Genomic DNA, 14,663 nt, shown 5'->3' with positions numbered 1-14,663 from the left:
TTGCTATAGTGTCTCTCTCAAGGTGGTTGTAAGTGTGTCTTTGGAGGACTTCAGTCAGAGAAATTACTAAGCTTTTATTTTTTTCTTGTTTTTACCATTAGTAGTTGAACACAGAGCTATTTCTATGCCTCTTCTTGAGAAAAAAATCATACTTCATTACTGGGAAGCCACAAAAGAGCTAGTGAAGAGCACTCTTGCTTGGGAAAAGCAGGATAGATTAGGCTTTAAAATAAGACAGAAGGCATTGATAAATAGTAAAATGATAGGGAAGAGTGTCTGATACTATAGATGAACATAATTCCTGGTGTGGAAACCTGTGTGTATGTCTTCCTGAGCGAAGAATGAAATACTGTGTGTGCTTTTAACAGCCTTAGCAGGTATTGGCAGATGAACACATCACTGTAGTGTGAGAGCACATGTACCGTGGGCAGTGGAGTGGAAGTCACACCCTGGCTCACCCCAGGGTAACTTATTCACCTTTGCATAACCCAGATTTGCTTACTGAATTAGCATGAGTGTAAGCAAGTGCTTTTCATGCCTTGCTGAATCAGGGACTTACCTTTTTGCTGGTATCTGATGTTCAAAGGGAGTGAATTCTCGGCACTCTTGAGTACCTAATTTAGTTAATTCACTCTGTGTAAGAAAGCAATGGTTGATGTTTCTTGTTTCTCAGATTAGTTGCTTGAGAACTTGTGACATGTATCAGTTGACTGAGCAAGGCCTAGAGAAGAATATAGTAATCCACAACTACAGGAGGATTTGAGCTGAATCCACTGAGAGAAAGCAATTTATTTAGTGTAAATGGAGTGATAAAAGGGAATTAAAAGAGGGGGGAAAATCACTCTAAAGGTTAGTGGATAATTTCTCCTATCCAAGAGGAATAGGAGAGTTCCCCATTTTGTGGCTTTAGAGCTGTGCTCGATAGCAAAGCAGGAGGCAATAAATCCTGCTTTCTCGTAAAGGTGAACTTGTTGATGAGCATTACAATGCTTTGTGGCACTGAGGTGCTGACAAAGCTGTTAGGAATGTAGAAATCTTTACCAAGGACTCCTAAATATGGTCTATAATCTCAGAACCTTTCACTACTTTGATTTGCTGTGCTTTATCTCTATATAAAGATTCTGAAATTAAAAGGAGTGCTTTGATTTTAAACTTCACAATATCAAAACTGATACTGGTATTACTGGTATTAGTGTTCTTGAGGTTTGTTTCTTTGTTTTGGTGTTTTTTTTCCTGGTTTTGTTGGTTGCCTTTTTTTTTCCCCTGGAACTATATTGAGTGAGGAGGAAGTCTGCAGCATGGCTTTTAAAAACTGTATGAATGCAGATCTTATTATCCTGAAGTTGTAGCTATTTTCACAGTCCTCATCTGTTACTCTTCTATTGGGTGCATGTTCCCCTTGGTACAGTGTGAATGTCCCAGCCCTGTGCTTGCTTGCACACTCAGCAGGTTTGTTAGAGTGCTTGGTATTCTGCAGTTAAAGTCACTCTGCTGAAGCAGTTGGGGTTTTACGATCAGACCGAGAGCTAACACAGTATTTTGGATTTTAGTCACCGGCAACCTGATAAAAAAAGAGGGATCTTGATTTCATTTCTTTTTTTATCTATAAAATGTTCTAGCCTATTCTGTAATGCTTTCCTGAACTAATATGTCCATCTTTTTGCAGATTAAAATTGGAGGAGAGAAGAAAAGAGTTGGTACAGAAACTTGAAGAAACGACAAAGTTAACTACCTATTTGCATTCACAGCTTAGGAGGTGAGACTGTACTGCATGTTGTAAAACCTGTTTTGTACTGGACCTGGATGTCTCAACTTAATTCTTAGGGTTTTCTCGTAGCAGAAAGCTCAGCAAAATTTAAGTAAGAAAATGCAAGTGTAATAGCTTCAAGCATTTTGTCACCATGAAAACCTGGTGTATTTAATAATTTCTGCAAATTTTCCAAGTTGATAGTTCTGTCATTGTTCAGTAAATATATTTTAAGTGTTTAGAAGAGCCTGCTTCAATTATTTTTCCTGACATTTTTTCCCAGCAGTTCTCCAGAGCCAAGGCAGTGACACTCACTCTGGCCTGGCAGGACTCTCTGTCTCCTGTTATTAATAGGACAATATTGCATGTTACAGCCTTTGCCATAATTTATACAGTTGGATTTACTGTGCATGTGGAGTGTGTGTTGCCACACATATGGGAAGCAGTTCTGCTATAAGTTGTCTATCTGGCATCTTTCCCAGGTGCTTGGGCATAGGGTAGGCTGCATGAATTGCTCTAGAAGTGGCAACACTCCTCTGCTGTCATAAGCTCTATCTTGGGGATCCCTGTGCTGTCACATTGACCACACGAGCACCCACATCAGAGTGGAGCAGGTTTCCAATGGGATATAACAGTGGAGAAGGCTTCTGTTACTGCCAGACCAGTTTGTCAAATCTGCAGCCTTCTCCAGAAGAAAAGGGGTTTAGGCAGGTGGCCATAAGCTGGATAAATTTCCCTGGTAGTATGCAGGATGGGCACACTGAGCTAAACCAGGTATAGGTGCTTAAAAACATAAATGCCCCAAGCAGCTTTTGGTTGTGATCTGTTACAAGGTAGTTTCAGACAAACTTCCCTCTCTTCATTCTGTTTTGTGCTGGTTTAGTTAGTAACCATCAGTATGTTTGTGCTTTCTTTGCAGCCTCTCAGCTAGTACGCTGTCTGTGTCTTCAGGGAGCAGTTTGGGATCCCTGGCATCCAGCCGGGGATCTCTGAACACATCAAGCAGGGGGTCGCTAAACTCGCTCAGCTCCACGGATCTCTACTATAACCAAGGCGATCAAATTACAGATTTGGACTATCAGTACAAACTTGATTTCATATTACAAGAAAAAACTGGTTACATTCCTTCGGGACCTATCACTACTATTCATGAAAATGAAGTGGTCAGCTCCCATGGGAGACTTGGTTACAGTGACTCTCCTTCAGCTGCAGACCATCCCAAATTGACTGAACCTCCCAAATCTGTGACATCACTGTCTTCCAGATCCTCACTCTCCTCCTTGTCCCCCCCAGGCTCCCCTTTAGTTTTAGAAGCTGCATTTTCAGCTCAAAATTCCCCTCTGCATCATCTCACTACAGACTTTGAAGACTCTGACCTTTCAGGTGATTTTGCAGGCATTAGCTTCTGTGAGAACCAAATATTACTGGACTCTGAAGCCAGAGCAGGATCTCAGATTCCTACAGATGATAAAGATCTAAACGTTAGGCAGCCTTCTCTACATGAAGGAAGTTCAGGTAATTAAAAAAAATAATAAAAAAATCTTATGTCAAATGTATACACAACATGAAAATGAACAGCTGGCTCTTGAAATGAGGAGGTACCTTGTGTAACTGAAGAGTATCTTGATCAGCATGTGCTTGCATGTTCTGAGGGATGTTACCTAACTTCTAGTTCTGGCAGCAGAGAGCTGCAATCACTCTGATTCTGTCCACATTTTTCAATAGCTATTTTAGGAAGTAAGTTCATGTATTGCAGTCTGTCATGAAAACCTGAATCTGGATTTTGGAAGCATGGAGGACACGTGGTGTTTCTAGGTTTTATCAGGATGTATGGATATGGAGCAAATACCCTCTGCTGGTTTTCTGATAACTTGAAATCAGATACTTTGTTTCTTATTGAAAAGTTACAAACTGACATCCTCAGTAAAAGAGACTTCTGGATTGAGAATTATGTGTATCTAATTATTTGAGTGCTGTCACTGAAAGATCTGCAGTTCATTTTGAATTGAGAAAGACAGGTGACTACATGCCTCATAAGTTACAGTGGGAGTTTCCCCATTTTTAACATGGATTTCCCAGCTTTTAGCTTTCTATGCAAGTTAGAACAGAGTTCCTAAGTGAGTGTACACTCCCCCTGCAGTCTGTGGGTAACTTCCAAAAGAATGAGGCATCTTGTCCTAAAGCATACTTCCCTTTAAGGAAGAAGGGATGAATGACTGTGAGTTATCAAGGTATCCTCAGTTACTAGTTAACTTTAACTTTGAGGTGGCTGAATTAGGTGTAATGAATTCCACTTCTGGTCTGTAGCAAAAACCATGCAACATACTAAATTATCTTATATTGTCAAAACCTTTGTCAGAGCTAGAATTTCAAAAATTCCACCTGTCAAGAATTGATGGTTTGTGCTCAGTCTTAGAGTGCTCACTTTTCTGCCTTTTGTTAGGGCTGACAGTATGTTGTACTGTCTCTGCACATTTATTCATTTCTAGTGTCATTCGTGTCATTGTCTTCAAGTATGTTACAAACCATTCCTGTTTATGTTACACTCTGTTTTCTCAAGGAAGAACTGAGTGAGACAGATTTCCAGTAGTGCTGAGCACTGGCAGCCCTATTTGAAACCTGGTCAGTACCTGGCATTTCCAACTATATTTCTGAGCTGGTAGGGAAGCAGCTAATTAAGGAGTTCGGTGTTTTAGAATAAGTATGGCCTAGCTCTTGAGCATTGTCCTGATTTGTTACCAAGTTTGAACCCTTCTGCTTGGAGTTTTCCAACTTTTAATAAAAGCACCTTGTCATATTCATACAGTTATATACTTGAATGAGAAAATGGCTTTTATTTTTTTTAATTCTCGCAAGGAATTGTTGTAACATCTGTTGTATAATTAGATTAGCTTACTGCATGCAGTACTGTGGTAATTTCAATGTTGGCCAGAGCAATGTGGCACCAGAAGAGAATGGTGTGCTTAGGAAGGCCCCACTCTGTTTCACTGTGCAGAAGGAAAATAAGAAATTGTCTGATATCCGAAAGGTCTGAACCTGTGAAATGCAAAGTTGAAGAAACATGGAAAGGGAATTTGGGGAGAGAGTCTTTTTGCCCTTTGTCTTTTCACAACAGTATAGCACAGTATTTATTTTACTTTAGAGCCATATTATAAAACATTGAAACAATAATTAATTTTCCTGCCTGTATTACAACAGCATATCCTTTCCAAATTAACAACAATTTTCAGTCTGTCTTTTCAATCTGGCTGCAGCTTACATAGTCAGAGAACTGAATTCAAAATGACTTGGAATTTGGGAACACTTTGGGCTATGTGGAATCAGAACTTTTTAAAAAAAAAATATTTCTATAGATCATTATTTTCAAAAGCATTTTGTGGTTCTCTGACATTTTTTTAACTTTTTGAGGATCTCTTATTCTGGATATTGTCAGGTTGCCTTTTAAGTCTATATAAGTAATTATGGTTTTAAAATGTAAATTAATTCTGTGACTCTTCATACTGATACTTCCTTATGTAGCACCATATGCATAATACAATTTGTCTTTAAACTTGTATTAAGGCTGCCAAAACAAGAATTTGAATTTTGAATAGTCAGATATTAGCTAATTACACTTCAATACCTCTGGTTTCCACAGTAAAATGGGCCTCATGGTGAGACTTCAGTAATTAACTGTGAGATACAGACCTGGGGTTTGTTCAGTGTTTCTATTCCAATATCATTCTTGAAACTGCTGTGATGCTGAATGGGTAGGTTTGAACAAACTCAGCCAGAGGCACTAAACCTACATAGAAAATTTCAGCCCTTAGGTTTTTACTGGACTACAGATCTGAATTCTGCTGAACCTTAACTTGAGAATAGACAAAGACTCAAAGGTAGTACAGCTCCTATCGCCATGTAATCTGCACTGGCTCTCTAGATGCTGTGTTCACCTGCCTCTCTGGCTGTCTCTGACTTTTCTGTACAGGTGAACCATAGAGATATTTGCTCCTCAGCACATGTCCCTGCTGTCAGAAACCAAGTTGGAATATCTTGTAGTTCTTTCACAGTCAGTCTCTGTCATTGTCAAAGTCAATTCAGGCTGCCGTTGTAATTCCTAAGGGTAATCAATAAATCATGTCATCACCTTCACCCCTCACACGGTGAGGGGGAAGGGAAAGAGCACTTCATCATCAAGGAAAAAGCATTCCTACTGCCATAAATAAAGGCACAAATGCAGCAATCAATCATCTAATCTAGAGCCTTAAATTCTAACATCTTAACAGGATGTAAAGTCATGATTCCGATGGGGATGATAATGCATACCAATATCCTCACCCCTCGGCAGATAAAAGGACTGCGTAGGCCCTCAGCTTACTGTGCTGCAGAATGTGGCTTCACGGCATGACACTCGCATATGAATGCAAGTTGAAGATTAAAGCTAAGTAGTCATTGAGAGCCTGTAGCATAGAAAGTTTTTGATGATAGTAAACCAGAAAGGATTTTATTTCTAGCAGTTATATCACTGGGGAGAGGATGTCTGTCTGACTTTTGAATATTTAATAAACAGTAGGCAAGCACTTGGCATGTAGCTGCAGTGTTACCACAGTGCTGAATGTGAACATGGCAAATACTGGTTTAAAGATCAGGAAAATGAGGGTTGATAATTAAGGATAATAACTAGCTCCGTGCATAAGGGTGATCATAGGAGTCTGTGTCTCTGGGAAGGAATAATAGTACATTTTCAAGTTCATCAGTCTAGTTATATCTGTAGCCAGAATATGTGGTAGCAGCAGTACAGTCTCAGAATGTTTAATGATATGGAACAAAACTACTCTGTGATACTCAGCTAAGGGTCACTGCTTTCAACTTGACAACTTTCTAAGCGATGCTCATCTCTCTTTCTGACTGTTAATCTCTTGGACTAATTTTCATTCTTTTTCCTTTTTGTAGGCGGTGATTTACCAAGAAGAACAGCTGGTCATCTGCTTGAGGAGAAAACAGCTTGTGTATCTGCTGCTGTGTCTGATGAGTCTGTAGCTGGAGATAGTGGTGTATATGAAGCTTCTCTGAAACAGTAGGTTTGAGAAATCATGCAAGGCTTTCCACCAAAAATTTAAATATATCTATGATCAGTTACACAGTACGAGCAGAAGTTGTTAATTAGCCCTGCCCTTTTTAGAAATAATTTGTACTTTCAGACGGAAAGGAAGGTGTATTTGCCAAACAATGAAGTTTGATTTGGGTTATTTTTTTTGTGCTTGTATAACTTGGTTGAATAGCATTAATATACTTCCTTATAATCTTGGGGGTTTTTCTTGCTAGAAATGTTCTCAGGAGAAAAGTTTGATTTAAACTCAGAAAGTTCTGCCATGTGACTCTATTGACAATACTTAGTTATGGTTTTTACTTCTTGTTTTGTTAAGGATTTTTATGATTGCATAGCAATTTTTGGAATGTTTTTATTTTTAAAAAGAGGTTATAGAAAAGACAAGAAAAAACTCTGTTGTAATATTGGTATTAAAATAATCTAGGTTGAGGCTTAATGTTCACTGCAGTGATCAGGATATAAGAAATATATTTGCTGTTACTTTTGACCCAACAACTTCTATAGGATTCTGCATACTAATTTATATAGTATTGCCTGTAATCTTCAGTAATCAGCCTCAGGCCTTTCTGAATCATTGCTGCAGCTGTTAAACTATTCCAGCAGCAACTGTCCCTAAAACAAGCACTGTTGTTGTATAGGCTCTGAAATTCTTATTTGGAGTGCATGCTGTAATTAAATAAGAATGTTTAGGAGAATGGATATATGTTCTGTGTATGCATATCTTAATAATTACTGAAAGCTAGCTATAATTTTCCAAAATTTGAGTATTTGCCTGGTTTTCCTAGATCAAACGAAACTGAGGACGTTGTATATAGTGAAGATGATACAACAATTCTAGAGGCTGCTCAGGTACAAATAGGACTCAGGTGAGTGACCAGCAAAGGGAATATTTCTGTTGATCCATAAATGTAAATAGTAAATTCCCCTTGTATTGTCCTTTCTTTAACAGATATGACCACAGCAATTCAAGTTTCGTGATAATCATAGTACGGCTTAGAAACCTTCCAGCGTTTTTTGTCCCCCTCGGCTCTAAGTTGTAAGTCAAACAATCACTGAGAAGTAGTGTTAAAATGTAAGAGGATAATAAGAAATCTTAAAAATTCTCTAAAGGAATCGGTCGATTTATGGCTTAAAAGCACTGAAATGTGTATTAAACTTTTCAAATTGTTGTAGTATTTAGCTTTTGCATATTACAGCAATGCTGCAAGAATGAGATGTTATCAGGAAATTTGCACATTCCATTAAACTGGAATAAAAACTATTTTAAAATGGTATTTTATCTACTGCTAAACATTCTATCTTTGTGAGTGTGAAACAGTTATGCTCTAGTTACTAAAAACATTATTTTGATACTTTGGCATCCTTTCAGCTCATAATGTTGTCTTTTTATATTTATGTGCCTTTTTGATGTAAAACAGTATTTAAAGCAGTATTTGTCTTTTAAGTGAGCTTTTAAAGGAAGGGGGTAATTTAATAAATTGCAAGTGGACAAGCACAGTCACGTTGAGATACACCATCCCTAACAACTAGAGCTTGGAGGTCTGCTAAGAATTAGTTCTTGAGTCAAATTGGACCAACATGCAAAGTCTAAAAGTAAATTACAGTGTAAATCATGTGTAGAAAATGAACAGAAAACCCTGAATATGTTACCACTGAGTTTCTAATCCAAAATTCTCATCTGTATAAATAAGTACTAATTGTCTTGGGGATACTTGTACTTGAGCAAGCTTTTTGACAGACTCTAAGACCACAAACAGTTGAAAAGCTTAATAAGATTGAAGTAGTATAATCAATCCTTGAAAAGTTTGTTTTTCATGCCAGTTCTTTCCCCTTTTTATCCCATTGCCTTAAATTTGATTGGCAGATAAATAGGGAGCCACTGGGTTGGAAAGGATGCATTAAGGATAGAGGCCTGAGTGCTTGCTGGATTTTTCTGTTTGTTTTTGTTGATAACAAATGGTTGTTCTACTACTATCCTTCCTTCTGTGAACTAGTCTTTCCTCTGCTGACCTTCCAAGTCCACTAACATTTAGCACAAGAAAACAGAAAAACTATAGAAGAAAAAATTGACACAGGTGGGAGGAAAAGTAGATAATGTAGAACAGCAAAAAGATGTTCAGTAACATAAAGCTAGATCAGAGTAGGCATCTACATCAGAAAAGATGTACAACTATTACTATGCTCATTTTTGTGTATGAGAACCTGTGCAATTTGTAAATAGCACATACAAATTGCATTAAAAATGTCTTTTTTCTGTCAAGCTGCTGCTAAAGTGGGACATGCAAGTTAGCTAGTACAGCTTTTATGCACATAATATCCATTCCTACTGGTTGTGTAAAACTAATGCAGTCTTGTAACAATTCCAAGTTGTTCTCTGTGCTTTAATTTAGACTTGCAAGATGCATTCTTCCATATTTCATTTAATATGTTATGAATTGATCTTTAGCAGCTATGGCCCTAGCTATTTTCTTCATTGCTTTCCTTAGTTTTCTGCTTTCTTTGGAAATGTTGTTTGATTTGTTTCCTTAAAAGATTAAAATACATCACTGATTTTCAGTGCTGCTTGCATTATTCTAAGAATTTAATTTTTGCATCCGCCTCATTTTTTCTCATTTTTTTAAATTAACATTAAGGACATGTTTCCTCCCACCTGTGACATGATCTTCATTGTTTCCAGTACTAAACTTGGATAGAGTCAGAAACTGCTACTTCTCTAGGTACTACTACATTACTAGGTATAAAAATTCCTTTTTGGGAAATGTTTCTGCAAGGGACAAGAGGAGCTCTTCACTCATCTTTGTCATCTCTTTTCCATTCCACTGATAAGTTACTGTTCCATTTTGTTGCTATGCAGTCCTTAAGTTGACGAGGTGAACTTCTCTCATGCATCACCAGCAAGTGCCAGTTTAAACAGAGGTAAAGATTTTGTTTTGTTTCTGGCAGGTATATTAGAGTAGCAGTCCTTCCATCCTCCACTGATATCAGCTGTCTGTTCCGCACTAAAGTTCATCCTGCCATGGAAACCATTTTATTCAACGAGATATTCAGAGTAGCCATTTCTCAAGTAACACTGCTGCAGAAGACACTGAGAGTAGATGTTTGTGCTGTCAGTAGAAGTCGTCAGGAAGAATGCTTGGTATGCGGTTTTATTTCTCGTGCTTTTTTGGCATGTGTTTGTTTATAGTGTCCCCTCTTGATGGTCAAGGCTGCTAAAATTCCACAGCAGTTGGAGACAGTGTCTGAAGCATAACTTAGTTGTTGCTATAGTACCTACAATACTGCCTTTCTCTGAAACTCCTAGTACAGAATCTAATCCTGGATGGAAGATGTTTTGATAATTCTAACAGGACTTTAACCCTTTAATTAGGGACTGATATTCCATCTTTGCCATTTTATACATAAAACCCCTATAAATTTCCATGCAACATCACTTTAACACTTGCTAGGTTTTAAAGTAAAAACTGAAGAAGAGCCACAGTAAAAAAATAAGAGAGCAAACCCTCATTATCATCACTTGTCACAAAGAACAAACTAAATTACATTTTGGACGTTATTTTAGATTATATGATGGACACATTTTTGGTCTTTATGATCTGTTGAAATAAAAAAGCATGAGAGTTATAGATCAGCCCATTGGAAGCTGTCACTTTAAATTTTTTTGTTAATCATAGTCATCACTGAATCAGTAATGCTTCATTTATTTTCAAATTGCTTTTGCATGGTCTGGTACAACTCAAGTCTAGTTTTTCACCATGAGAGGGATTTTAGTAGTACAGTGAGATTTTTTTCAGTTACAACACACCGAAGAGATGCTGGAATCTGCTGGGGTTTATCAACTCTGACTACTGTGAAACAGCCTCACTTTCAAAATGTAGAAGTTAAATTAATTCCTGGGGAACACGCTGGCCTTTTTCAGTACGTAAGAATTTTCCCCTGAGGAAAGGAAAGGGCAACAAAACAAAAATGCAACCTCAGGCAGGATACAAAGGTGAAGGAAGAGCTCAACAATAACAAAAAACCTCAATGAAGACAAGGGTTTATTCGCAAGATCAAATGAAAGTGATGGGAGTATCATCCCCAGCAGAAAGCCCCAGACAACATGACCAGAGTCTTGGCAAGAGCTGTGTGTGCAGCCCAGTAGCTGTGGAGATAACATGCTTTGCCAAAGAACAGAGGATTTTAATCTCCAAGGCCCAGCCCAAATATGAGTACTTCAGAAGTTTTCCCAGAGTACCAACTCAGTGGATGTCAGTGCTTGTCCAAATGAAATGACAGTTCTTAATCTCTTTTACTGGCTTTTCATCTCCTTCTTCCCTGGTTAGAGCAAGCAAGGTCATCCATTATTTGTTGTATGCATTCTTTTTGTGGTGGGACAGCTGAAAAATCATGTGACACTGCCCCATGAGCTGGTGCTGCACAAGTTTTCCTTACTGAATGCACAAGAGCAGGTGTGTGCAAAACTGTGGGATGGGGTGGGGTGTGCGTGTGGGGAGACATTTCCGCAGACTGAAATAAGAGATGGCAGAATGGACAATATGAAGGACATTTCCATGTACTTCTATTTGTCTGTTTTAACTGGAAGTGGAGGGAAATAGAAAACTGTACAGTTAAAAAGGGAATTAAGGTTCATGTCAAATCTGTGCTCCCCGTTTTGCATGATGAGTACTGTAGAATGTTTTGTAGGAAACAAACCAAATTTAAATAATTTCTTTTTCCCCTTTCTTATTTTGTGCAGGCTGGGACTCAGATCAGCCTGGCAGATTTATCACTTTCTGATGAGACCTGTACTCTGTGGTACAACCTGTTGTCTTGCAAGCAGACACCAGGCAAAAAACCCAAGGAACTAAATGACGAACACATGTTTCTGTTAGGCAAGCAATCACAGTCATTGGACTCACTGGACTTGGTGAGCAACGTGTTGGCTATTACTGTGATAGCAAGAAAAAAGGCAGAGACTCCAGTAGTGTCGTTGCATTGTAGTTATTTGAATGTGTGAACTGTCCTGCCCTGAAGGTCCAAGACCCTGTTTTGCAGGCACTTTTGTCTAGAGTGACTTCGTGTGATATGGGGCTGTAGGGGATCTCAGAAGGGAGTGGGATATGGTAGATGGTTTTTACTGGATACAAGATTCCACTTCCAATTTGAAACCCTTCAGCTGTGTTTCTTTTTAGAAACAATGTTATTGAAGAGCTTCCTTAAGTGTGTCATTTATTTTCATATGCACACATTAAAAATTGCTATTTATTAACTATTTTATTCTGCATACTCAAAGCCATTGCATTGAACATGCTGTTTATTCAAAAATGTACTAACTCTTCTGGTTAAATAAGCTTTTCTGCTTCAATCCCTTCTTAAGAGAACTGCATAGAAAATGTAGCTTTGAAGAGCACCCTTTTTTCACCTAAGAACATTATGGGTATGAGAGGGAAGATGAGAAAATACATGAAGGATGTTAGGAGCATATTGGATTGCATTGTCATTTTAAAACCAATTGTTTTCCATTGAGATTTATTCTGTGTAAAAGTAATATCCTATGTACTAGACACTGACAATTCAAACGCCGTATCCTCGTGATCTGGGGGTTGTTTCTACTGACTTCTGGGAGCGGTAAGGTAATGCAGCTCTTGCAACTCTTGCAAGAGTTGTCATTTTCCTACCTGTTATGTTTCCTTCAACTCTGGTTTCATCTTTTTCCTTGTGAGCAGGATGCTGTGTCAGCTCTGCTGGAGAGGACATCTGCTGAGCTGGAAGCAGTAGAACAAGAGCTGGCTGAAGATGAGGAGAAGGAACAAGAGCAAAGAGCCTCTGAGGAAGACTGGTAAAGACACTTACCCACCCTCACTGTTCATGCCTGAATGATTCAGCTCATTCTTCCTTTTCTTAGACAAACAAAAGGGCTGTACTTTTGGAAATCATAAACTCATAGAATGGTATGGGTTGGAAGGGATCTTTAAAGATCATCCAGTCTAATGCTGCTGCCATGGGCAGGGACACCTTCCACTATACCTGTCCAACCTGGCCTTGAACGTTTCCAAGGACAGGACATGTATAGCTTCTCTGGACAACCTGTTCCAGTGCCTCACCACCACTGGAATTGAAGTAAAGTCTTGCCCTCTTGTGTGGCCAATTCATTCACGTTCCTTTAGTTACAGTGTCTTGGATGGTCTATGAACTCTTACTGCCAATGCTCCTCCAATCCATGTATATCTTCCTGTGAAACCACTTGGGCTGTGAAGCCACTGGAAGTGTAGCAAAACATCAAATATTATAGTTACATTAACTATAACAGGCAAGCAGTAGGATTTGAAAAGAGAGCTGCTGTCTGATGAAGTCAGTGTGGATGTACTTCCATCAATGGTCTTATTTTTGAAGAAATTGTGAGCTTTCCCAATAAACAGATTTCTTGAGAAATTGCTATTTGAGTTCTGTTACTGTGCAATTTCTTAGCTGCAGTGTAGAAGAAAATGCATGCTTTATTGGGGGGAAGAGGGGAGTGGCTTTTGTTTTATGAACTTATAATGAAAGTCCTTCAACATAATGAACATTGCAGCTAATGAATGTAATGCAGTGCTGTCATAATGACCTTGAAGGTGAACTGTAGTAGTGCTTGCTGGGTTCTACTGGAGGCAGCAATGAAATGGGCCTACACATGAACTTGGTGAAAGCATTTGGATGATAGTTGTTTTCCCTGTCAGGAAAATGCATGCCTTACACATGAGTGCAGGTCTGGGCTTTCTGGTAGCTTTCTCTGGTGAGCTTTTTCAGTTTCAGAATAAGCCTGGGCTACTTCTGTTCATACAGGCTAGAGATGCTTGCAGAGGCCTCTGATGAAATTGTGGATGAAGAGGAAGATGGCATTAAGCTGGAAGCAGAAGGTGACTGTAATGATGACATGGGGTTACTCATGGATGCACCAAAAATGAATGAAGACAAGAACAGAGAGGACAGTGAGGAGGCCCAGGAAAGCCAGCAAGCTGCTGTAATTCTAACCCTGGTGAATATCTTAGAGTTCACATTCCTGCAGTATCTTACTGTGTCTAAGAATCTATTTCTAAGCAATTAATACAGAAGTCTCCTGCATCTATGCATTTACGATTTGATGTGGCCTTCACTGTAGCGCTTGTCAGTTGTACCTGTAACAAAACTGGTGTGGTTGCTTCTGAACTATGAAAGGGACACAGACATGCTAGGCAGAATTTCTAAGGCCAGGATGATTAACCAAGACTCTTCATCTTCACTTTTTTTGTTGTTTATGGAGAACATTCAAAATACAAGAGTAGTTCAGTACCTTCAGCTTGTACGTATTTAAAATATTTCTGCACATCTGTTTCATTGTTTCCTTTTCTTTTTTTCTGATTTGCCCACTAAACAGGGAAAAACACATGACAAGGGTCAAGATCTTTAAACCAATGCAGGGATTTCCTTATTTTTCCCCCTTGTTTTTGGGTGTGAAATACAAGAACTGTCTTAGCAGAAAAAAGGACAAAAGATTCATGAACAGAAAATTCCAAAATGTGTATTAAAACTGTGTGTACTTTTGAACTATCGTGCTCACACACTGCATAAAACAAATTCTAATTCCATTTTCTTGATAACTGTTGTTTTTTAAATTATATTCCATTTTCTTGAAAGCACTTCTAGTAAATGTTTAGTGAACGTATCCCTGATGTGGTAGCACAATCTCAGAAATAAAATTTTTAGAATCTCTGCATCTTAATAAAAATACTATTGCATGTTTTAAACTCACAAAACTATAAAATAGCAGAGGTAAAAAGACAAAGAGTGACATCTCATTCCTTCAACTTTGTGGCAATACAAAAGTTTAAC

At 38.4% G+C, this 14,663-nt stretch overlaps 1 protein-coding gene across 3 annotated transcripts in view; it reads left to right on the top strand.

Annotated features, from left to right (window-relative positions):
• WWC2 (WW and C2 domain containing 2) overlaps positions 1-14,663 on the top strand; it is a 95,190-nt gene that overhangs the window by 65,154 nt on the left and 15,373 nt on the right. For all 3 annotated transcript variants that reach the window (XM_086889879.1, XM_086889880.1, XM_086889881.1), the window contains 9 exons: positions 1,667-1,756; positions 2,667-3,262; positions 6,680-6,803; positions 7,622-7,702; positions 7,786-7,872; positions 9,780-9,972; positions 11,572-11,742; positions 12,542-12,654; positions 13,638-13,830. In XM_086889879.1, coding sequence (XP_086746005.1) covers positions 1,667-1,756; positions 2,667-3,262; positions 6,680-6,803; positions 7,622-7,702; positions 7,786-7,872; positions 9,780-9,972; positions 11,572-11,742; positions 12,542-12,654; positions 13,638-13,830 — 1,648 coding nt within the window. The remainder of the gene's footprint in view (positions 1-1,666; positions 1,757-2,666; positions 3,263-6,679; positions 6,804-7,621; positions 7,703-7,785; positions 7,873-9,779; positions 9,973-11,571; positions 11,743-12,541; positions 12,655-13,637; positions 13,831-14,663) is intronic.

The sequence above is a fragment of the Cyanistes caeruleus genome, chromosome 5, assembly GCF_971803275.1.
Source record: "Cyanistes caeruleus chromosome 5, bCyaCae1.hap1.1, whole genome shotgun sequence".
NCBI lineage: Eukaryota > Metazoa > Chordata > Aves > Passeriformes > Paridae > Cyanistes > Cyanistes caeruleus.
This window is presented reverse-complemented; position numbering and strand designations above follow the sequence as displayed.